The sequence below is a fragment of the Actinia tenebrosa genome, unplaced genomic scaffold (assembly GCF_029948245.1).
Source record: "Actinia tenebrosa isolate PJP-AT-01 unplaced genomic scaffold, QUT_ActTen_1.0 PGA_scaffold8__29_contigs__length_14323225, whole genome shotgun sequence".
NCBI lineage: Eukaryota > Metazoa > Cnidaria > Anthozoa > Actiniaria > Actiniidae > Actinia > Actinia tenebrosa.
In genome coordinates, this window is record NW_028292585.1 from 3,380,754 (window position 1) to 3,405,001 (window position 24,248).

The following is a 24,248-nucleotide window of genomic DNA, read 5'->3' on the forward strand; positions in this document are numbered from 1 at the left end:
CACACCAAACCACGTAAACCACGACCACACCCTCTCCACAAACCAGGCAACACTACCACGGGCATCTGAGTATCAAAAAAAACATCGCATTCACCAAACCCAACAGCTGCTACCACAACACACAGCTTAGACAAAAACCAACCACAAACTTTGAAACCACACAACCAACAACAGTCTCCGACCACGCAGGCCAAAACCAAACCACAGCTGATCAACAACGCTGCACCAAACCACAACACTGATTCCCACCACACCGCTGATCCAACCACCAACCACCAAAACAGAAACAGATAGCAAGGGCCCAACACAACATCTCTGCCTCTCTGCTCCAACCACACGCATGCACAACCACAGCTGCTACCACAGCTGCTCCAACCAACTCATGCCAACCAACCACAATCTGCTCTCTGCTCTTCTCCACCACAACTGGCCCAAATCCACACATCGTCTGCTACCAACCACGCAGGCAACCAACCACAGCTCTTACTCCACCCACGCAGGCAAAAACCAACCACAGCTGATGCCAACCTACAGCTGCTCCAACCACGCAAGCACCAACCACAGCTGATCCAACAAACTAATGAACCAACCACTGCTGCTCCAACCACGAAGGTTACAACAACAGCTGATGCAACGACCCAGGCACCAACCACAGCTGATCAAACAACACGCAGGGCAAAACAGCTCCAAACCACAGCTGCTCCAACCACAGCTGCTCCCCAAAACAACAGCTGCTCCAACCACAGCTTCCAACACATCTGCTCCAACCACAGCTGCTCCAACCACAGCTGCTCCTGCTCCAACCACCCAGGCACCAAACACAGCAGCTGCTCCACACCACGAAGGTTACAACAATAGCTGATTGTCAGACGACACCAAGGCACCAACCCACTGGCTGATCAACCACGCAGGCCCCAACCCAATCTGCCTCCAACCACGCGCAGGCAAACCAACACAATCTGACCAACCACGCAGGCACCAACCACATCTGCCCCAACCACGATGGCACCAACCACATCTGCCCCAACCACGATGGCACCAACCACAGCTGATCCAACCACCCAGGAACCAACCACAGCAGCTCCAACCACGCAGGCCCCAACCACATCTGCTGCAACCACGCAGGCACCAACCACATCTGCCCCAACCACGATGGCACCAACCACAGCTGATCCAACCACAGCTGATCCAACCACACAGGCACAAACCCCGCAGGCACCAACCACATCTGCTCCAACCACGCAGGCACCAACCACAGCTGATCCAACCACGAAGGTTACAACAACAGCTGATGCAACGACCCAGGCACCAACCACAAGCCGATCCAACCTCAGCTGATCAAACCACACAGGCACCAACCACCTCTGCTCCAACCACGCAGGACACCAACCACCTCTGCTCCAACCATGAAGGTTACAACAACAGCTGATGCAACGACCCAGGCACCAACCACAGCTGATCCAACCACAGCTGATCCAACCACGCAGGCCCCAACCACATCTGCTGCAACCACGCAGGCACCAACCACATCTGCGCCAACCACGATGGCACCAACCACATCTGCCCCAACCACGATGGCACCAACCACAGCTGATCCAACCACAGCTGATCCAACCACACAGGCACCAACCCCGCAGGCACCAACCACATCTGCTCCAACCACGATGGCACCAACCACAGCTGATCCAACCACGAAGGTTACAACAACAGCTGATGCAACGACCCAGGCACCAACCACAGCCGATCCTACCACAGCTGATCAAACCACACAGGCACCAACCACCTCTGCTCCAACCACGCAGGCACCAACCACCTCTGCTCCAACCACGAAGGTTACAACAACAGCTGATGCAACGACCCAGGCACCAACCACAGCTGACCCAACCACAGCTGATCCAACCACGCAGGCCCCAACCACATCTGCTGCAACCACGCAGGCACCAACCACATCTGCACCAACCACGATGGCACCAACCACAGCTGATCCAACCACAGCTGATCCAACCACAGCTGATCCAACCACACAGGCACCAACCACGCTGGCACCAACCACATCTGCTCCAACCACGCTGGCACCAACCACAGCTGATCCAACCACGAAGGTTACAACAACAGCTGATGCAACGACCCAGGCACCAACCACGCAGTCACCAACCACCTCTGCTCCAACCACGCAGGCACAACCCACCTCTGCTCCAACCACGCAGGCACCAACCACCTCTGCTCCAACCACGAAGGTTACAACAACAGCTGATGCAACGACCCAGGCACCAACCACAGCTGATCAAACCACGCAGGCACCAACCACCTCTGGTCCAACCACGCAGGCACCAAACACATCTGGACCAACCACGCCGGCACCAACCACAGCTGATCCAACCACAGCTGATCCAACCACAGCTGCTCCAACCACCCAGGAACAAATTACAGCTGCTCCAACCACGAAGGTTACAACAACAGCTGATGCAACGACCCAGGCACCAACCACAGCTGATCCAACCACGCAGGCCCCAACCACAGCTGCTCCAACCACAGCTGCTCCAACCACAGCTGCTCCAACCACAGCTGCTCCAACCACCCAGGCACCAACCACAGCTGCTCCAACCACGAAGGTTACAACAACAGCTGATGCAACGACCAAGGCACCAACCACAGCTGATCCAACCACGCAGGCCCCAACCCAATCTGCTCCAACCACGTTGGTACCAAACACATCTGGACAAACCACGCAGGCACCAACCACAGCTGATCCAACCACAGCTGCTCCAACCACCCAGGAACCAACTACAGCTGCTCCAACCACGAAGGTTACAACAACAGCTGATGCAACGACCCAGGCACCAACCACAGCTGATCCAACCACAGCTGATCCAACCACAGCTGATCCAACCACAGCTGATCCAACCACGCAGGCCCCAACCACATCTGCTCCAACCACGCAGGCATCAACCACAGCTGCTCCAACCACGCATGCACCAACAACATCTGCTCCAACCACAACTGCTCCAACCACATCTGCTCCAACCACGCAGGCACCAACCACATCTGCTCCAACCACGCAGGCACCAACCACAGCTGATCCAACCACGCAGGCACCAACCACATCTGCTCCAACCACGGTGGCACCAATCACCTCTGCTCCAACCACAGCTGATCCAACCACACAGGCACCAACCCCGCAGGCACCAACCACATCTGCTCCAACCACGCAGGCACCAAACACATCTGGACCAACCACGCAGGCACCAACCACCTCTGCTCCAACCACGAAGGTTACAACAACAGCTGATGCAACGACCCAGGCACCAACCACAGCTGATCAAACAACGCAGGCACCAACCACCTCTGCTCCAACCACGCAGGCACCAAACACATCTGCACCAACCACGCAGGCACCAACCACAGCTGATCCAACCACAGCTGCTCCAACCACCCAGGAACCAACTACAGCTGCTCCAACCACGAAGGTTACAACAACAGCTGATGCAACGACCCAGGCACCAACCACAGCTGATCCAACCACAGCTGATCCAACTACGCAGGCCCCAACCACAGCTGCTCCAACCACGCAGGCATCAACCACATCTGCTCCAACCACGCAGGTACCAACCACATCTGCTCCAACCACAGCTGCTCCAACCACATCTGCTCCAACCACATCTGCTCCAACCACGCAGGCACCAACCACATCTGCTCCATCCTCGCAGGCACCAACCACAGCCGATCGAACCACAGCTGCTCCAAACACTGCAAGCACCAACCACAGCTAATCCAACCACTCAGGAACCAACTACAGCTGCTCCAACCACGAAGGTTACAACAACAGCTGATGCAACGACCCAGGCACCAACCACAGCTGATCCAATCACGCAGGCCCCAACCCAATCTGTTCAAACCACGCAGGCACCAAACACATCTGCACTAACCACTCAGGCACCAACCACAGCTGATCCAACCACAGCTGCTCCAACCACCCAGGAACCAACTACAGCTGCTCCAACCACGAAGGTTACAACAACAGCTGATGCAACGACCCAGGCACCAACCACAGCTGATCCAACCACAGCTGATCCAACCACGCAGGCCCCAACCACATCTGCTCCAACCACGCAGGCACCAACCACATCTGCCCCAACCACGATGGCACCAACCACAGCTGATCCAACCACAGCTGATCCAACCACACAGGCACCAACCCCGCAAGCACCAACCACATCTGCTCCAACCACGCAGGCACCAAACACATCTGGACCAACAACGCAGGCACCAACCACAGCTGATCCAACCACAGCTGCTCCAACCACCCAGGAACCAACCACAGCTGCTCCAACCACGAAGGTTACAACAACAGCTGATGCAACGACCCATGCACCAACCACAGCTGATCCAACCACAGCTGATCTAACCACTTAGGCCCCAACCACATCTGCTGCAACTACGCAGGCACCAACCACATCTGCTCCAACCACGAAGGTTTCAACAACAGTTGAATCAACGACCCAGGCACCAACCACAGCTGCTCCATCAACTGGTGCTCCAACCACGCTGGCACCAACCACAGCTGCTCCAACCACGCAGGCACCAACCACAGATGATCAAACCACGCAGGCACCTACCACCTCTGCTCCAACCACGCTGGCACCAACCACAGCTGATCCAACCACTCAGGCACCAACCACAGCTGATCAAACAACGCAGGCACCAACCACAGATGATCAAACCACGCAGGCACCAACCATCCTCTGCTCCAACCACGCAGGCACCAACCACATCTGCTCCAACCACGCAGGCACCAACCACATCTGCTCCAACCACGCAGGCACCAACCACCTCTGCTCCAACCACTGGTGCTCCAACAACGTTGGCAGCAACAACAGCTGATCCAACCACCCAGGTTCCAACCACAGCTGCTATAACAACCCAAACACCAACCACAGCTGATCCAACCACAGCTGCTCCAACCACGCAGGCACCAACCACAGCTGATCAAACCACGACGGTTACAACAACAGCTGATGCAACGACCCAGGCACCTACCACAGCTGATCCAACCACGCTGGCACCAACCACAGCTGCTCCAAACACGCAGGCAACAACCACAGCCGATCAAACAACGCAGGCACCAACCACCTCTGCTCCAACCACTGGTGCTCCAACCACGTTGGCAGCAACAACAGCTGATGCAACCACCCAAGTTCCAACCACAGCTGCTATAACAACACAAACACCAACCACATCTGCTCCAACCACGAAGGTTCCAACAACAGTTGAATCAACGACCCAGGCACCAACCACAGCTGCTCCATCAACTGGTGCTCCAACCACGCTGTCACCAACCACAGCTGCTCCAACAACGCAGGCACCAACCACAGATGATCAAACCACGCAGGCACCAACCACCTCTGCTCCAACCACGCTGGCACCAACCACAGCTGATCCAACAACGCAGGCACCAACCACAGCTGATCAAACAACGCAGGCACCAACCACAGATGATCAAACCACGCAGGCACCAAACACATCTGGACCAACCACGCAGGCACCAACCACAGCTGATCCAACCACAGCTGCTCCAACCACCCAGGAACCAACTACAGCTGCTCCAACCACGAAGGTTACAACAACAGCTGATGCAACGACCCAGGCACCAACCACAGCTGATCCAACCACAGCTGATCCAACCACGCAGGCCCCAACCACATCTGCTCCAACCACGCAGGCACCAACCACATCTGCTCCAACCACGCAGGCACCAACCACATCTGCTCCAACCACGCAGGCAACAACCACCTCTGCTCCAACCACTGGTGCTCCAACAACGTTGGCAGCAACAACAGCTGATGCAACCACCCAGGTTCCAACCACAGCTGCTATAACAACCCAAACACCAACCACAGCTGATCCAACCACAGCTGCTCCAACCACGCAGGCACCAACCACAGCTGATCAAACCACGACGGTTACAACAACAGCTGATGCAACGACCCAGGCACCAACCACAGCTGATCCAACCACGCTGGCACCAACTACAGCTGCTCCAAACACGCAGGCAACAACCACAGCCGATCAAACAACGCAGGCAACAACCACCTCTGCTCCAACCACTGGTGCTCCAACCACGTTGGCAGCAACAACAGCTGATGCAACCACCCAAGTTCCAACCACAGCTGCTATATCAACCCAAACACCAACCACATCTGCTCCAACCACGAAGGTTCCAACAACAGTTGAATCAACGACCCAGGCACCAACCACAGCTGATGCAATGACGCAGGCACCAACAACGGCTGATCAAACCACGCAGGTACCAACTACAGCTGCTCCAACCACGCAGGCAACAACCACAGCCGATCAAACAACGCAGGCACCAACCACCTTTGCTCCAACCACTGGTGCTCCAACCACGTTGGCAGCAACAACAGCTGATGCAACCACCCAAGTTCCAACCACAGCTGCTATAAAAACCCAAACACCAACCACAGCTGCTCCAACCACGAAGGTTTCAACAACAGTTGAATCAACGACCGAGGCACCAACCACAGATTCTCCATCAACTGGTGCTCCAACCACGCTGTCACCAACCACAGCTGCTCCAACCACGCAGGCACCAACCACAGATGATCAAGTCACGCAGGCACCAACCACCTCTGCTCCAACCACGCAGGCACCAACCACAGCTGATCCAACAACAGAGGCACCAACCACAGCTGATCAAACAACGCAGGCACCAACCACCTCTGCTCCAACCACGCAGGCACCAACCACATCTGGACCAACCACGCAGGCACCAACCACAGCTGATCCAACCACAGCTGCTCCAACCACCCAGGAACCAACTACAGCTGCTCCAACCACGAAGGTTACAACAACAGCTGATGCAACGACCCAGGCACCCACCACAGCTGATCCAACCACAGCTGCTCCAACCACAGCTGATCAAACAACGCAGGCACCAACCACCTCTGCTCCAACCACTGGTGCTCCAACCACGTTGGCAGCAACAACAGCTGATGCAACCACCCAGGTTCCAACCACAGATGATCCAACCACGGAGGCACCAACCACATCTGCTCCAACCACGCAGGCACCAACCACATCTGCTCCAACCACAGCTGCTCCAACCACGAAGGTTCCAACAACAGTTGAATCAACGACCCAGGCACCAACCACAGCTGCTCCATCAACTGGTGCTCCAACCACGCTGGCACCAACCACAGCTGATGCAACGACGCAGGCACCAACAACGGCTGATCAAACCACGCAGGTACCAACTACAGCTGCTCTAACCACTGCTGCTCTAACCACATCTGATGCAACGACCCAGGCACCAACCAAAGATGCTCCAACCACGCAGGATCCAACCACAGCTGATCCAACCACATCTGCTCCAACCACCTCTGCTCCAATCACGTTGGCACCAACAACAGCTGATGCAACCACCCAGGTTCCAACCACAGCTGATCCAACCACGCAGGCCCCAACCACATCCGCTGCCACCACGCAGGCACCAACCACATCTGCCCCAACCACAGCTGCTCCAACCACAGCTGCTCCAACCACGCAGGCACCAACCACAGCCGATGCAACCACCCAGGTTCCAACCACAGCTGCTCCATCCACTGCTGCTCCAACCACGCTGGCACCAACCACAGCTGATGCAACCACTCAGGTTCCAACCACAGCTGCTCCATCCACTGTTGCTCCAACCACAGCTGATGCAACCACAGCTGCTCCAACGACATCTGCTCCTACCACGGCGGCTCCAGCCACAGCTGATCCAACCACAGCTGCTCCAACCACGCAGGCACCAACCACACCTGCTTTAACCACGCAGGTACCAACCACATCTGATTCGACCACAGCTGCCCCAACCACGCTGGCACCAACCACAGCTGCTCCAACCACGCGGATTCCAACCACAGCTGCTCCAACTACGCAGGAAACAATCACGTTGCGCCCTTCAACCAGTAAGTGTGGTATTTTTAATATGATGTTTGAAGTAGCTGGTCCTTATTATTGCAAATGGAAAGAGCATGGAAGCAGGTCGAAAGTTCATCTGAACAAATATTCATTTTACACTTTTATATTTGCTACTATACATATCAAATCAATAGAATATTTCTGCATTATGTATAAAGTTTATAAATTTAATGCGTGAAGAAAGTTTATTCCACGCATCTTTACTTAACAATAATATTGTCCTAAGCGTTGGATATGCATTACCCAACATCTGAGGAAAATTGTTATGCGCGAAGATACTCACTGCGCATCATTTATGGATGACATGGGTGGCGTAGTGGTTTACCTCTCGCCTCTCACCACTGTGGTCCGGGTTCAAGCCCTGGCTCAGACTGGATCATATGTGAGTTGAGTTTGTTTGTTGTGTTGTTCTCTCCCTTGCCAAGAGGGTTTTCTCCGGGATCTCCGGTTTCCTCCCTCCCCAAAAAGCAACATGTGAGTTGAGTGCTGTATGTTGTAAATATAGAATGTAGTGGTAGTGCGTGTGGAGGGAACCTCACGGAAGAGCCCCGCATGGGAAGTGGTGGTTGTAAAATATAATTTGTTAATTTATATATTTTTTATGTAATCGTTAAGTTAAGCCTTGTCCCACAACGCTATTTACCTCATGCATAAATATTTAGTAAATATTTATGAAAACATAAAATATCTTGTAAAGTAGGTAAATTGCTTCATTTCGCGTTATTTACGTGTACGTAAAACCACTATGTAAAATCCTTTCTACCAAAAGATTGCGGATTTATCTACCTATTTCAACTCGCGTATCAAATAAATTTCGGTCAGTAAAGAACCGGCGCTTTCACCTACAGCCAAAATTCGACAGCTAGGTTAAAATGTCTCGTTTTAATGGCTATAATTATTATATGATATAATCAATTTAATTCTGGTTATGTTAAAGAATATGTTTGTTTATTATAAACAATCTCTTTTTGAGTTGTTTAACAAATTCAAGTTATTAAGGATGCGATTTGTAAAACCTCAAGTTAATTGTTTATGATATCCAATATTATCATGGTTAGAATAACCATATTTTATAACAATAAATACGGTTATTTCAACCATATGCATTAAAAAAACTGGTTCTATCAGTTGCATAAATTCAGGTTAAACAACGTTTTCTAGTTGTTTTAACCAGGCAGTTTTAAGTAATATTTCAAAGCAATATTTCGACAATGAGGACTGGACGGGATTTGAAGTCTAAGCAATAAGCGAGGCTGGAACTAATCGCAAGGACTTGAAATCCTGTCCAGTACGATATTGGAGGCTTTGAAATGACTTCTCATGCTCATTAATTATTCGACTTGAAGTAACTGGAACAAAATTAATTCAGTCCTAGGACTGAATTAATTTTGTTCCAGTTACTCCAGACTGAATGCATTCTTTTCACAGGACTTTACCAGGTTTCAAGTAACATCATGTGACCCAAAAATTGATTGGCTGGTTTACTCATTACTCATGAATTATTAATGAGTATGAGAACAATGCTTATCTTTATGACCTTTGTGTCTTAGCAGCACCGTCAGAAGATCCTCTCATGTATCCCTATGGTCTGGAGGCATCAGATACAAAGTATAACTGGAAACAATGGTACTGGAGGTGCCCTCGAGTTGATTTTGATTTTGGTGGACTTCCTTTTTTTGGAAGAAAACATTATCATATTCACGTGAGTGTAAAACGGGATCTTAAATTACTGTAAATATAAACAAATTATCATTTTTTTAAACCATTAATTAATGTAAATATCTAGTTTGACATCATGTCACAATGTTTTTTTTCTTCTTAAACATGCATAAATTACCAAAAGAGAAAGTCTGATTCCTTAATGAGCCCCACGGCTTCATATCTGTCTTCCTTGCCATTATCATAGATATCATTATATATTTTGTATATAATGAATATCTAATGGCAAATAAACTTTTATACTGTTATACTGTTAAACGTATACGGCGCTTGTAAAACCAAATATCAGTACCTAGCACTTAACACCCGTAAACTATTTAATCTTATCAAGCCCTGAAATAACCTCTGGGCTGATCAAAGACAAGGCACGACTAACACAGATCGAACCCTGAACAACCACTGGGCTGATCTACGCATGACCCCGGAGGTGCGGGGCGAGCGCACTAGTTCTACACCACAATTGATTCCCATTACATTTTCTTTAAACCCATCCTTATTCGGTTATCAGTTTAATATATTTTAGTCTTTGTTAATAATAGGTCTGCCCAAATGGTTTGATGTCTTTCGATTCGTCCTGGTACCGAAGGTGGCCGTACAATTTTGGTCAGTACTACTGGTTCGATAGGTACGCTATGCTTGCACCTTACTGGGGTTTAACCGATGTTTATGACTCCTTTGCTAACGACATATCTCAGATGTACTACCACGTATACCGAGAATATGACGGAAATCCATCAACAGAGAGTATTTTGAAGAGGGCTGCAGTTGATGTGAACAAGCACACCAGGAACAATCCCTTGCCAACAGAGTTTACTAAGGCTACTTATGTATTGGTGGTCACGTGGGTTAGTTTACGTCACTGGTATTCAGGAAGGAGAAAGGTTATGCAAAACAAGGTGAGTGAATGAGAGAGGGAGAGGAAGGACGGGTGGATGGATGGATGAATGGATGGACGGACGGACGGACGGACGGACGGACGGACAGAGGGAGGGAGGGAGATAGAAACAGGGAAGAAGGAAGGAATCGAAATATAAAAGGATTATAATGAAACTCGAATAGCAATTGAAAAGGTTCTATTGCCTTAATGATGACAACCTAAAGAAAAAGTCGAAGAAAAAAAAACAAAAAAAAACACGAAGAGCTTTGAAAGGCATTGACCATAAAGTATAAGGCACATCAATGATATCAATTGGCAGGCAATGAAAGCACCAAACGCAATTAATGATTCATATCTATAATGCTGGATCTTAGATATTTCATAGGGCATTGCTCTTGACATTTGGAACTGATCCGAGGCATGCATTTAACATGAATGAGAAGTAATCATGATAGATACCTTGAATCGAATCCACAGTTCAACACATTCCAAGCAGTCCTCATAACAGATGGTGTGTTCTCGTTCGTTCTGTACAACTATCCTCAAAACGGTATCCAGTGGTCTGCTCCTGATGAAACGTAAGGAAATGCTATAAGAATAAGGGAAAGTAGGAAATATTTCATTATTCAATAGTTCCCTTCACAGTTCTCTGTGCCATCTTAAAAGGTAATCATACCTGGGCTTTGATGCAAGGACAGAGGCCTTCTCATGATAGATCGATCCTTTTTGACAATCTTGAGAAATTATTCACATGTCTCTATCACTATAAGATAGATGGTATAATTGCATAAGTGTTTTCTAAGTTATTCATATCCACGATGGATATTTTTTTATATTCTACATGGTTGTTGTTTGTTAAATGTGCGGTGGTAAATGGACAACAGCGTCAAGAAACTTGCCATGCACGCGCTATTATTGTATTGCAATTTGGCGCGCAAAATTAATTTATTAATCAATCAAAGTAAGGCGCATTACCGATTACGATTAATTAATTAATTAATTAATTAGCGATGGCTTACTGACACGTTTTTTTTCTTTAGTCGATATTATTATCGATACTGGTATGACCGAGCGCTTCCAGTGGTTGGGATCAACGCGGGAGACATCAATAGAAACTATTACAATCATCCACGGTAAGCTAGTATATTTGAAAATGGGTTTAAAATCAGAAAAAATGGGGCTAGTGGAGAATACCAAACTAGGAATAGAGGTTTTGCACCATCACGTGCAGGCGCCTATAATAATGCTTGTGCTTCCTGTGGTTAGATGGCAGAAAAATAAAATCCCTTTGCTCTTGTTAATTTAATTCTTTCTCATGTAAAACGCCTGTATTGTTCCTGCAATCTAACATGGCTGGCGTCATGCGGTGGAGCAAAACCTCTATAGGATGAACAATTATAAAGCCCTGTTCAAGATTTGTCGTGATGTACCCCGAAGCAAGTGTTGCCTATAAAAGCAGTAGACCCCTTACAGCAAGTTGGAATGCAGCTCAATTTGCATTAGAGGGCATGACAATAGGTTTCAAATTCTCGTGAGATTGAAATTCTTTTGTTCTGTCCTCCAAATTGATCATTTTCGAGTTCAAAATTACCGCTGTGTTCCTTGATTACAGACTCACTTACACAGGGTTAGCCTCGTATCAGTGTGCAAATACCAACAGTAAAGTAAAGAATGCACAACTTCAAAAATACAAGGGGACTATTCTTCTGTTCATGAATTTTCATCTAATATACTATCAATTTCGATTTTCTAGCTCTGGCAGAGTCCCCATCGTAGACATTGATCAAATAGAAGGGTTAAATGCCATTAAATCTTTTGGCGACTTGAACTTTCGACAAACCTTGAATGGCATTCGTGGCAGACTGTTTATCCGCCTGGAAGACTCACCTGGAAGGTTAGATGCCATGATTGAATGTGCCAAGTGGTACGTAAAAGATAATTGGGAGTTGAGTTCTCGAGGTTTGCAGCTTTATCTCAACACGCTGGAAGCCTGTCCTTGTACGTATTGGCAGGCTTGGAGAGACAGGAGATTTAGGTATGAGTCAGGACGATGGCCAGTCTACTGCTTTGTCTCAAGGTTCCCTTCTGTGTTCGGATGGGGACAGAAGTGCTGTTACGAGTTCATTAGAACAACAGGATGGTGGTGGGGATGGTGGTGGTGGTTTCCTCTGTTAACAAGTGGATTTCCTAATGGCGGCAATGCTCAAAGGTAAGTAAACACAGTTGAGTCTTTTCGGCGCTACCCATCACGTGGTACAAATATAATGGTATTGCATTGTGTTTGGTCACCAAGAGGTTTTGACATCGTTCACGGATTTGCGTACGAATGTACTGAATTTTAAACAAATTATTTACCATTTAGTCACCATTTATACCACGTGATGGCTAGCGCCAAAAAGATGAATTAGGTAATATAAATGCGGTCTTCTCTCATCTCTGAGGTCCCGTGTTCCATTCCTGGACTTGTCATCACATGTGAGTAGAGTTTGTAAGGTCTCTCCTTAATTGATTTAAGGGTTTTTCTCTAACATGTAGAGCTCCATGGCCAATTTTATCAGTAAATTAGCCGTGCCCTTACTTGGTTTATTCATGGAATCGTTGAAATTTGAAGGACTTTTTTGAAGCAAATGAAGCCTTTGTCGTAGAAAACCTTTTTAAAAGTAAATAAATAAATACGATTTAGCAGTGGGATGAAAAACCGGATATCAGAGAACTCTAAGAAAAGGCCTCGAAGCAAAGGAGAGAACCAACAAGCAACTCTACTCACACATGACACCGAGCCCCACGGGACTCGAACCCCGGTCACATTGGTGCACGCGAGAGGCAAGCGCTAATGAATCCACTCATATTATATTTTTAGGCACCACCAACATTGGGATCGATACAACTGGGTACAGAACGACTACAAAGCGTACCAACAATGTTGTGTCTATAGCAACCTGTGTTGGATGTATCAAGAACGACGTCCATCTGACACATGTGCACGATACGTCCCTCCGAGAATGAGTAAGTTAACATAACTAGATTGATTAGATTCTGAGGTTGAGGGGGGAAATGGGTCGATTTGGCATTCCAGTGCATTGTGGGACTGTTTGAGAGGACATATTTACAAGATGGCCCAGGGGCGGATTCAGGAATTTTAGAAGGGGGTGACTGTTACAAAGGATTTTACCAGGAATTCAAGGACGCCTGCACATTCCCCTGAAGATGCATTCACGTTACATCTCATGCCGGTGTAAATCAATAAATAACATAATTTAAGATTCTTTTACGATTTTTAAACTTACAGCGTGGTTTTGGGGCGATCCTCACTTCGTCACACTGGACAGCAAGAACTACACGTTCAACGGTCTTGGAGAGTACGTCATGCTGGATGCAAAAGATGGTTACTTTCAGATACAAGCCCGAACGAGACTTGCTAAAGGAAAGGGTACTGCTACCGTGTTTAGTGGAGCTGTAGCCAAAGAGAACAATTCCACAACTGTTCAAGTTACCTTGCCGTATGATAATGGTAAGATAGATTGAATAAGTTCAAGTTTTAATTTATGCTCCCGGCCCTTCACGTATTCTGGGCGCATTTTTATACATTTTTTTTGTTGCAAAAAACAGTGCTTGCTTTTACTTTTGGAGCAGAGAGGATTTGTCACGCACAGTATGAAGCAGCATGCAACTCTAATTTCCATAAGGTAACGGTTGTTGCGTGACAAGTTGTGCAATTCTGTCACGTATTCTACCAGGCCTTAATTCATCAAATTTGGACGCGCTTGCAAATTTTATAATTACTGAAAAGCACTACTCTTGACTAGTCTAATTTATGCCTACTTAATTTGCTTAACAAAGGAGAATTGACCTATGATTCCATTTATTCACTTATTCAAAGAAACAATGGAAGTTCTCGTAGATGGAAAACCTTTTGATTTCAAAAGCCTGACCAACGAATCTATTGATCTCAATAACGGTTCTGTTACGGTCTCCAAGCCTGAGAAACAATGCTTCGAGATGACTTTCCCTTCAGGAATGTCGGTAACAATATGCGAAAAACAGAACATACTTTCCATCGTCACTGCTGCTCCAGAGTCATTCAAGAACAAGACAAAAGGTCTTCTTGGAACATGGAATGGAAATCCCGAGGATGATTTTACTCTACCTAATGGAACTGTACTGCCACACGATATGAATGGCAGTGATATTCACTATAAGTTTGGATTGCCATGTAAGTTTTGTATAATATATTTTAAAAACATTAATGGAAATGAACTGAGAAAACAGAATAATTACTTTTCTCCATGATTCTCCAGATCTAGAGAGCTATTTATCGGGTCTTCGTCATTTTCTACAAAGCTAAACAAAATATATTGTATGTTTTAGGGCAAGTCAACTCCACTACCTCATTATTTACCTACAAGCCAGGCGAAAACTTCTCCACATTCGTCAACTCATCGTTCAAACCGATGTTCATTGAAGACATCAACTGGGCGAACGATTCTCTCAGACTGCAGGCAGAAGCGGCTTGCAACGGTGATATTAGCTGTCTGTTTGATATAGCTTCAACGGGAGACTTGTCTGTTGGTTTAAGTACACGACAGATAGGATCACAGTTTGTGAATGACTCTAATAGACTGAGTAAGTAAGAATAGTATTATTGAATAGATTTTAGCCGAGAAGCTAGTAACGTAGGGAGAGAAGCAAGAGAGTAAAGTTTATATGGATGGAGATAGTGTGGATTTGGCGGGAATTTTTTGCGCCAAAACGCGTGCGCTCAAGTCCAAACACGGACCCTCTCTTCGTGTTCAGTTTCAAGATAATTTGGGGATGGGCGAAAGGAATCAGTTACTCACAATAATAGTTACTCACAATTTGTCCCTCTCTGTGGTACCGAAATCTGATTGGGACCATGGACTATGGAGCTAGCTAGTTCATGCTCGAGTCGAGTCCAACCGAACTGAGACTCCCTGGGACCCAAAATCAGAAAGAGTCTTTTTATGGAGGTTTACATTACTGGTGATTGTTTCTACAGGTAATGAAGCACCCAAATTCTCAAACAGTTCTTCAGAGATCTACTTAAATATCAATAAAACAGTTACCGTTTTGATCAATGCCACTGATGATGATGGTGATGATATTACATTCAATGTGAGCGGTCTTCCTGATGGCACTAACCAGAAAATCTATCCAACGTCTGTGTCGCTGAAATGGAAAGTGACCATGGAAAAGGTTATTATTGGATATAGATTATATTTGTGATATATTAAACTATTTAACTTACATCGAAGCTGCAGGTAAAATTGTCAAAAGATGAAGCAGTGTTTCAAAAAGTATAGTTTCTATTCCTGTTGTCTTGAAGGATTATCCGTAAAAATAAGCTCGTCAACAGATTTGTTCTCCTTTCATTCTTCTTTTATTTTAGTTTCTTTTGTCCTAATTTCTTTCATCTTTCCTCTTTGTTCTTTGTTCTTGGTTCTTTGTCGTTTTTTTTCCTTTACTGACCGTTCCCCCCCCCCCCCCCCCACCCTTTTGTTTTCCATTTATTTTCTCACATTTTATATACTATACTAATATAACTATAACTATAATATAACTATACTACAGAATCAGCTCCTTCAAATTTGCCTTAAGATCCAAAATCTCGCATACTAACATAAACACCTTGCATTTCAGTTCGAGCTTGTAATCATAGCAACAGACAGCAAGGGCGCTTCTACAGTCTTCAAACCCACTGCGTACATCTGCGCATGTCACAACAATGGAACATGCGAGAAGCCAAACAAACTAGCCAATCAGTCGTTTGCAGATCCAGGGAAGGAAAGGTTCTTTCTAATGTCTTGTGTCTGCGTGGATGGATACACTGGACAGTACTGTGAGTCCAATATTGATGCCTGTGAAGCAAACTCCAATCCTTGCTATCCTGGGGTTGAGTGTAAAGACTTGCCGCCGCCAGCCAACCTGACGAGTGGATACACTTGTGGTCCTTGTCCTAGTGGATATACTGGAAATGGTGCAAACTGCGCAGGTAAATAAATAAGACGAATAACTTTTGTTATCCGTTGTGGTGCAGTGTCTTTCCTCCATTTAAACCAGCCTAAGCTGAATAGCCCACTTCCGGGATATGCTTCGCTTGTCACGCACAAAGGTTTCAAAACCTTTGTGAGTGACAATCGAAACATATCTCGGAGGTGAGCTATTGGACTGCTCTGTCAAAATATTGCTTATAAATATGATTTTTTGTTTGAGTTGTATCCATATTTATGTGTCTTCTCTTGCGCAACCGTTAAACAAAAAATGTAACTCAAGGGAATGACATGGTCTGATCATGAAATGGGAAAACATTAAGCCTAAGGTAAAAAGGTATCCTAGTCTTCCATATGTAGATTTTCACTCCCAACGATGATGCTATTTGAATTACCTTTGAATGTAGATGTCGATGAGTGCGCTGGAGTTAACGACTGTGAGCAGATATGTGGCAACACACCAGGCTCGTACGTGTGTGACTGCAAGAAAGGATACAAACTTAATGTGGACAAGAAAACATGCGACGGTAAGATACGTATAGACCCCTTGCACTGAGTCCCGAGAGAAATTGTTCTTGGGGGGGGGGGGGGGGTGGATTTGTTTTGCATTTAAAAAAACGGCCTATTGTTTTGTCCCCCAGAACAATTTTTCTTGGAAATCAATGCAAAGGGTCTATCTGCTCTAAATGGCCATCATACCATATCTAGCCATCATGACCATCATACCGTATCATATATGTCACGGAGTGACGTTCAGTCAAATGAATTATCATTATATCTTAATCATATCATTATTAGTAGATGATATTTATGCAAGATTAAAATGGTTGGTATATTTTTCTCCAGACATCAACGAGTGTGACCCTGTTAGTGACTGTATGCAGAACTGCACGAACTATGTCGGTAGCTATTCCTGTTCCTGTAACAAGTATTTCAAGGTTAAACCTGACAATTCAAAGCAATGCATACGTAAGTCAATATATATCTCATTCAAAAATGTACTCAAATGCATCATCTTATGCAAAGAAGGCCCCTTTCAATTTCATCGAACTCTAAAACAAGATTTGGGCTGATCTATAAGTCAAGGCATGGCTGACACACACAGATCGAACCCTGAAACAAGCTCTTGGCTGTTCTAAGTCAGGGCATGACTAGCTCACAGATTGAACCCTGAAACAATCTCTGGGCTGATCTAAGTCAGGGCACAGCTAACTCACAGATCGAACTCTAAAACAACCTCTGGGATGGGCTGACCTAAGTCAAGGCACGTCAAACTCACAGATCGAACACTGAAACCACATCTGGGCTGATCCAAGTCAGGTCATAACTAGCTCACAGATTGAACCCTGAAACAATCTCTGGGCTGATCTAAGTGAGGGCACGGCTTACTCACAGATCGAATTGCAATTCAGCTTTTTATTTTGCATTTGCGGAGGGAGTGAGGAAAACCGAAACATTCTCACGAATGACACACAGACAGACCTAACAAACTCTACTCACATGCCAAGAGGAAAGGCGAATGGTACTGTTGCTACGAACCGCTTGTTCAGCTCAGATCGAAGTTGTTTCACGGTTAGACCTATGTTAGTCGTGCCCTGATTGTCTTTTTTGAGCTTCAAAAATGTAAATATTCAATTCCAAATTTCTTGTATTTTGCAGCTGAAACTCCATGTAAAAATAACCGTCTGGGCTGCACACACGTGTGTTATGTTGCAGATGAAGTTGACACTTGTGCGTGTAACCAAGGTTACGAACTAGCCAACGACAAAAGGACGTGCGAAGGTTCGATCGATAATCAACTAATCTTCTTGTGGAGGGCTTTTGCGTGACGGTCACGCTAATCTCAATATTCAAAGAATGTTAGCCGTTCCGGGATTGAAGAAGGCGTTGCATCACGGGGCTGTTTGAGGGGACGCTTTATTACTTATATGGCTTCTTTTTCGCTTGCCGATAGTAAAACGGCGTGAAAAACAAGTGAAAAAAGTCTCTATAATGGCTTGTAGCCATTATTTAAAGTGCATATCATATCGACAAACACATGGTGGCCATGATGGTGGCATTAACACATGGCGGCAATGACGACGTAACGTACATGTTGATGTCACGAACAAACTTTAAGTTTGAAAATGTTTAACGTTCGAAGAAGAACGGACGAGTTATACGTAGCTCAAATTGTGCCTTAGAACAGCTTTTTTAGATTTTTTTTCCTAATTTTTAAAGATATTGACGAGTGCGCCAGGAATATCTACCGATGTCAACAGAAGTGTCACAACACTAAAGGAGGCTACTACTGCTCCTGTGTCGATGGATTTGAACTCGCGTCCGATAATGTGACGTGTAATGGTACGTCATATCCTGTATGACTAAATATGGTAACCTTGCTAATCACGTGGCGTGGATAAATAGTTCCTTTCTTTGTCATTCCTTTGATAGGCCCGTTGCAGCATGTCTGAATGAAGCTCAATTTGGAGGACATAACAATAGGTTTCCAATTCTCAGGAGATTAAAGTTCTTTTGTTTTGTCCTCCAAACTGAGATTCTTTGACGTGACATGCAAGGGGTCTATAGTTGCTATAGTAACACGTTATTCTTGTTTAGATATCGATGAATGCATGCGTTGGGAGTTCAACTGCACCGACCCGTCCCAGTTATGTGTGAATACAGCGGGCTCGTACAAATGCGATTGTGAAGCAGGACTTTACTGGATTGACAATAAGTGTAGAGGTTTGTTCATAAGATTGATCTATAGCATAAATCACCTATCATATATTGACCATCTTCTATCGACATCAGAGAAAAACGTTTGCGCATGCGGGCACTTCAGCACGTTTTCTAAGAATTTTGAAGAGTTTGAGTGAGAAAATAAATGTTTGTTTTCTCCAAGTATACAAAAACGTTCGAGAGTATACTTCACTAAGTTTTGGCATTATGTGAATTTTGTTAATCGTATTATGAAGTAGAAGCTATAATATTCGCAACGAAGAAAAATCATTTGCGCACAGATATTATTTTCCTTGCCAACAATGCGCAACTAGTTTACCTAGGATTAGCGCACGTATTACCGAGAAAGTATAGGTTTTAAATAAAGTGATTTTTTCTCCAGCTCTCAAAAAAGACGAGCCAACACCAACTCCGCCTCCTGCACCAACGCCAAAAACACCAACTGTCAACGAATTAGAGAACGCAGTTATCATAAAGCTGGAAAACCTTACTTTTTTACAGGTGAAAATTTGCTATTGAAAAAATATACAAAAGACTTTAGTATCGATAAAATAAAGCTAAAGTTTTGTATTTTTGTGATCAGTGGAATAAAGAAAACGAAGACAGGTTCAAAGAAGCAGTAGCAAAAGCTGTTACTAAATACTGCGCAAACGCAAGCCATGACTGCGGCGCCAGGTAGGTTTGAAACATGATGTCAAAATGAAGTATTAATATAACGTTATTCTTCCGGTTCACGGCTTTCCTTCTCCTTAAAATCTAACACGCTTAATTTCGACATTCGATCTGGGAGTTAGCCATGCCCTGACTTTGATCAGCCCAGAGGTTGTTCCAGGGTTCGATAATGAATGGTTTATTTTACAGCCATTGTTTTTCATACAGGGATCCCAACCGCGTCACTATGTATACCGCTGACCAAGTCCATCTAGTCCCAGACTTCTTCAAGGAGAACCCAAATCATTTAGCTTTCTACGTCAACCAGCCTCCTGGTGTTGGTCAGCCAGGCAAGACAACGATAGAGAAAGATACTTTGATCAAGATTATTGAATCCCATCAAGACGATATTGGGAAATCCCTCAATACGAGAGTTACTGATGTACGACCTTATAAGGAGCCAGCTCCAGGACCAATAGAGACGGATTATCTACCGATTATCATTGGGTCTGCTGTCGGGTTGGTCGTACTTCTGTTACTTATACTCTTCGCTGTGTGGTGAGTAATGCGCTCAAGAAATAATCTAATTATTATTATCTGTCAATCAATAGTTTTTCTTCCATTCCATTTGCCATTCAGCATGGAGGAACAAGATCACGTGACATTGGTATCTCATACGCATTGTCGACAGTCTAAATCGTGTCCATGTTCTTTTATACCGAGTTCACTGAATAACTTTAATATTAGGTGTTTTTGTGCTTGGTGAGCTATTAGAAATGTAAATCATATTATTTCAAGATATTAAAAAAAATAATTAAAAAAAAAAACCAAAAAAAAAAAAAAAACGAGTTCCGGGCGAGATTAGTAACGTTTTGGTAGAGTGAATAGAATACAAGTTTTTTGTTGTTGTCTGTTTTACAGGTGGCTTTATCGAAGAAGGTCCAAAGTGGTCGCGACAGAAAAAGGTGACCAGCTGACTGAGAAGGAAATAGAACGGATAAAACATTTTCCTTTTGAGGAACTAGAAATGCAAACTGAGATTCCCAGGGCAAATGCTGAAAACCGTTTATCATCCACGTAAAATGACTCGCACAATTTTTTCGATGCATCGATGGGATGTATCCGGTTAGTTAAACTGGTTTTAACTAGAGTGAAGGTATTTAACCCGTGAAATAAAAAATACTAGTCAATGTGTAATTGTCAAATAGACACAAAAGAAAACAGTGGAATTAGGGTCTACTAATGTGTATTAGTCTAATATCTATTTCACGGGTTTAGTGACTTCACTCTAAGAAATTCAAGGATAAAAACTATACGTAAGAACATTTTAATAAAAGGCGTTTCGACGTTTACGTAACGTAATTATAAAGTCAATAAGAATAAGAAAATACAAACTATATATAAATCACGACTAACAATGAAAGCTTATTACAAAAGAAGATATATGTACAAGAATAAAAGATAATAACAATGATATAAATACATGAATAAAAGGGGGGGAAAAAGAGTAAAATATGTCATTAAACAAAAAGTTTTGCATTAAACGAGAAATAGTAAAATATGTTAATATTTAAGTTTCTTAATAAAAAGCAATTAAGATGCTTTTAAACATTTTTTTAAAATATAGTTTTTTATCGTTGAATTTCTTAGTTAAATGTTTAAGTAAGTCGCTACTTATACATTAAACTGATTAGTATACCTGTAGTAGATTCAATCTCGTATCAAGCACCAGCCTGCTGACCAAAAAGCAAGAGGACTCTGGACTCGAGATTGAGGTAGTTCGAGAAAGAATGGTAAGAGGTTAAACCTCGTACTCAGGCTTTTCCCTCTGCAGGCAAAGGAAAATAACCTGGTTACGAGCTTGTTACCAAATCACTAAACAATATTCTTTGAGTAGACTTTTTAAAGTTTGATAAAAAAGTTGCATTCTGGTCTAGCTTGGGTACTAGCAATGCCATATAAGGCACGTGAACAGAATGTTTGTACCCAAGGTAGACCACAATACACCATGCATCTTCGCTACCTGAGAAGAGCCCGAAGTGCAATCCCAGTAAAATCCTAAAAAAAATAGCCTTTTTTAATTTGTTTTCTCACATAGCAGGTTAATTTACTATACCGTTTGTCCCCTAGGGGGAAGAATAGGAAACGTGCGTAGTGACCTAATCATACACATTTTTTTTACCTCGCACTTACGATATTGCAGGACAAATTTCAAGGAAAATATAGCCTTACATAGCACTAGCAAAATAAGAGTTCACAAACTCACACTTATGCATTACTGCACTGTCTTAAATATTCGATTTTCTGGTTGAGTGATCACCAGCACGAAACAACCAGAATTTTAAAATTTGGAGGAAGTCCCTAACTTTATTATATACTATGGACTTCTGAATACTCCCATTTCGAGTTCGCCTTTTCTCAGTCTTAGCCTCGATTGTGTACAAATGCGTTCTTTTCTTCTATATTAAAGTCCATTGTATGGTAAGGAATGTACGTACTACGGAACAATACGAGCAGCCAGTTCTCAAATGGTAAGTGTTCCTATTAGTTTTTAGAACTTGGTCAACCAGTTCTATTGAACTGACGTGTACCATTTGAGAATTAGCCGCTCGGATTGGTCAGTTTGACTTAATGGAAAGCGCCCTAGGGCTGAGCAAAAGAACTCGAAACTGGAGTATTTGGCTATAGACCCCTTGCACTGAGTCCCGAGAGGAATTGTTCTTAGGGACAAGCGATTGATTTTTTTTTGCATAAGAAAAGAAGGCCTATTGTTTTGTTCCCCAGAACAATTCCTCTTGGGACTCAGTGCAAGGGGTCTATTATCAACTAACTTGACGTTATGTGACGTCACCACTATTTCTATTGCTATCACAAGTAACTAATCTGTAACTCGACGTTATGTGACGTCACCACTACTTATATCGCAAGTAATTGATCAATTTCTGAGCAAAACTTATTTATAAATATTTTAACTTAATATACACAGTTTAATAATAAAATATTGCAACTACAATAATTGAATAAAGAATAAAGAGAAATAAAAAATAGTCAACGTGTAGTCAAATAGACACAAACAAGAGACCATCAAGGACAGGCCCCAAATGGTCTCGCGTAATAGTCTAAAATTTATTCAAAGAAAAACTTGATTCTTGCAACAGCCTACTAGTTGGGCTACCATCGTCTGAAAGTCGACAAACTTCAGCGTGTGCAAAACTGCGCTGCAAGGCTGGTTGTTCGAACTAAAGAAGAACGACCACATTCAAGACATTACTCCCATCATAAGACGTCTACACTGATTGCCCGTTAGAGCGTGAATCGATTTCAAGATCCTTTTGCTAGCCGACAAATATCTCAACGATCAAGCACCAGAATATATGAAAGAACTGTTGAGATACAAGCCTGAACGTAACCTCAGATTATCTAACCAAAGCCTCCTAACAGTACCATCATCAAACTCTAATAGCTATGGAGATAGAGCAATCATGCTCCGTGCTCCAAGACTTTGGAATTCCACTCCAATAAACATTCGCACTGCGAAAAACTAAGTACAGTAGTTTTAAAATCACTACTTAAAACATTTCTTTTTTTTCTAACGCTTTACTTTTAACTAACCCACTCTTTTGTTTTTTGATTGTTTCTTTCGTTTTCTTGTCCACCTTGTCAGGGGCGTATCCAGGATTTTGTTCAGGGAGGGGTGCTGCGCACAAAGTTAACCCAGGGAGGGGTGCACCCATTAGAATCAAAGGGAAAAAACAGTATTATTACTGTTTCACTAGAAACACCGACTCAGCTCACACTAGTTTTTAGCTAGTTATCTCTTCTTTTTTCTAAATACTATTAGACTTTATTTCTTTCTTGTAATTCTGTAAGATCACTGGGACTCAGTGTGGCACTAGTCTCCCTCACAGCCGCTTTCAGTGTCATCACGCAACGCTTTCTCCCCTGAAAGCGGCTGTGAGGGAGACTACTGTGGCGCTCCTAAAGCCATTTCATTATTATTATTAATGAGGTTACCTCCCACAAAATACCACCCATCCATCGTCGGCTGGGCTTATACAACAGAAAAATTTACAAATATTTTAATTGTCCGGAAAAAGGCTCTTGGGAATAATTAAATAACTGGGATGGTTTCTTATACAGAGAATAAGTAAGGAGGAGCTCTTATTGATTCGAGTCGAGGGCTTTTACAAATCTCAAAAACAAAATATTCCCTGCTCTTTGGGAACGAGACTCTGACCACAGGAAGCCCAAACTGTACAAATCCTCAAACTCTAAACATAAAATGTCAGAAA

The 24,248-nt window shown here is 44.5% G+C and overlaps 2 protein-coding genes across 2 annotated transcripts; both read left to right on the top strand.

Moving 5' to 3' along the window:
- Positions 1-978: 978 nt before the first annotated feature.
- LOC148904973 (uncharacterized) lies at positions 979-1,338 on the top strand. The gene has a single exon (XM_089023995.1). The coding sequence runs from the start codon at positions 1,003-1,005 to the stop codon at positions 1,336-1,338; it is 336 nt and encodes a 111-aa protein (XP_088880121.1). The 5' UTR covers positions 979-1,002.
- A 61-nt stretch (positions 1,339-1,399) lies between these two features.
- Positions 1,400-23,003, top strand: LOC116299391 (uncharacterized). Its single transcript, XM_089023996.1, has 24 exons — positions 1,400-3,749; positions 3,814-4,338; positions 4,414-4,698; positions 4,760-7,967; positions 9,531-9,682; positions 10,239-10,595; positions 11,054-11,154; positions 11,617-11,709; positions 12,330-12,785; positions 13,437-13,582; positions 13,866-14,087; positions 14,457-14,789; positions 14,945-15,199; positions 15,594-15,790; positions 16,235-16,586; positions 16,992-17,111; positions 17,431-17,553; positions 18,244-18,366; positions 18,805-18,927; positions 19,183-19,308; positions 19,688-19,806; positions 19,889-19,980; positions 20,185-20,514; positions 20,878-23,003. The coding sequence occupies exons 1-24, from the start codon at positions 1,407-1,409 to the stop codon at positions 21,035-21,037; spliced, it is 10,341 nt and encodes a 3,446-aa protein (XP_088880122.1). The 5' UTR covers positions 1,400-1,406; the 3' UTR covers positions 21,038-23,003.
- Positions 23,004-24,248: the final 1,245 nt, after the last annotated feature.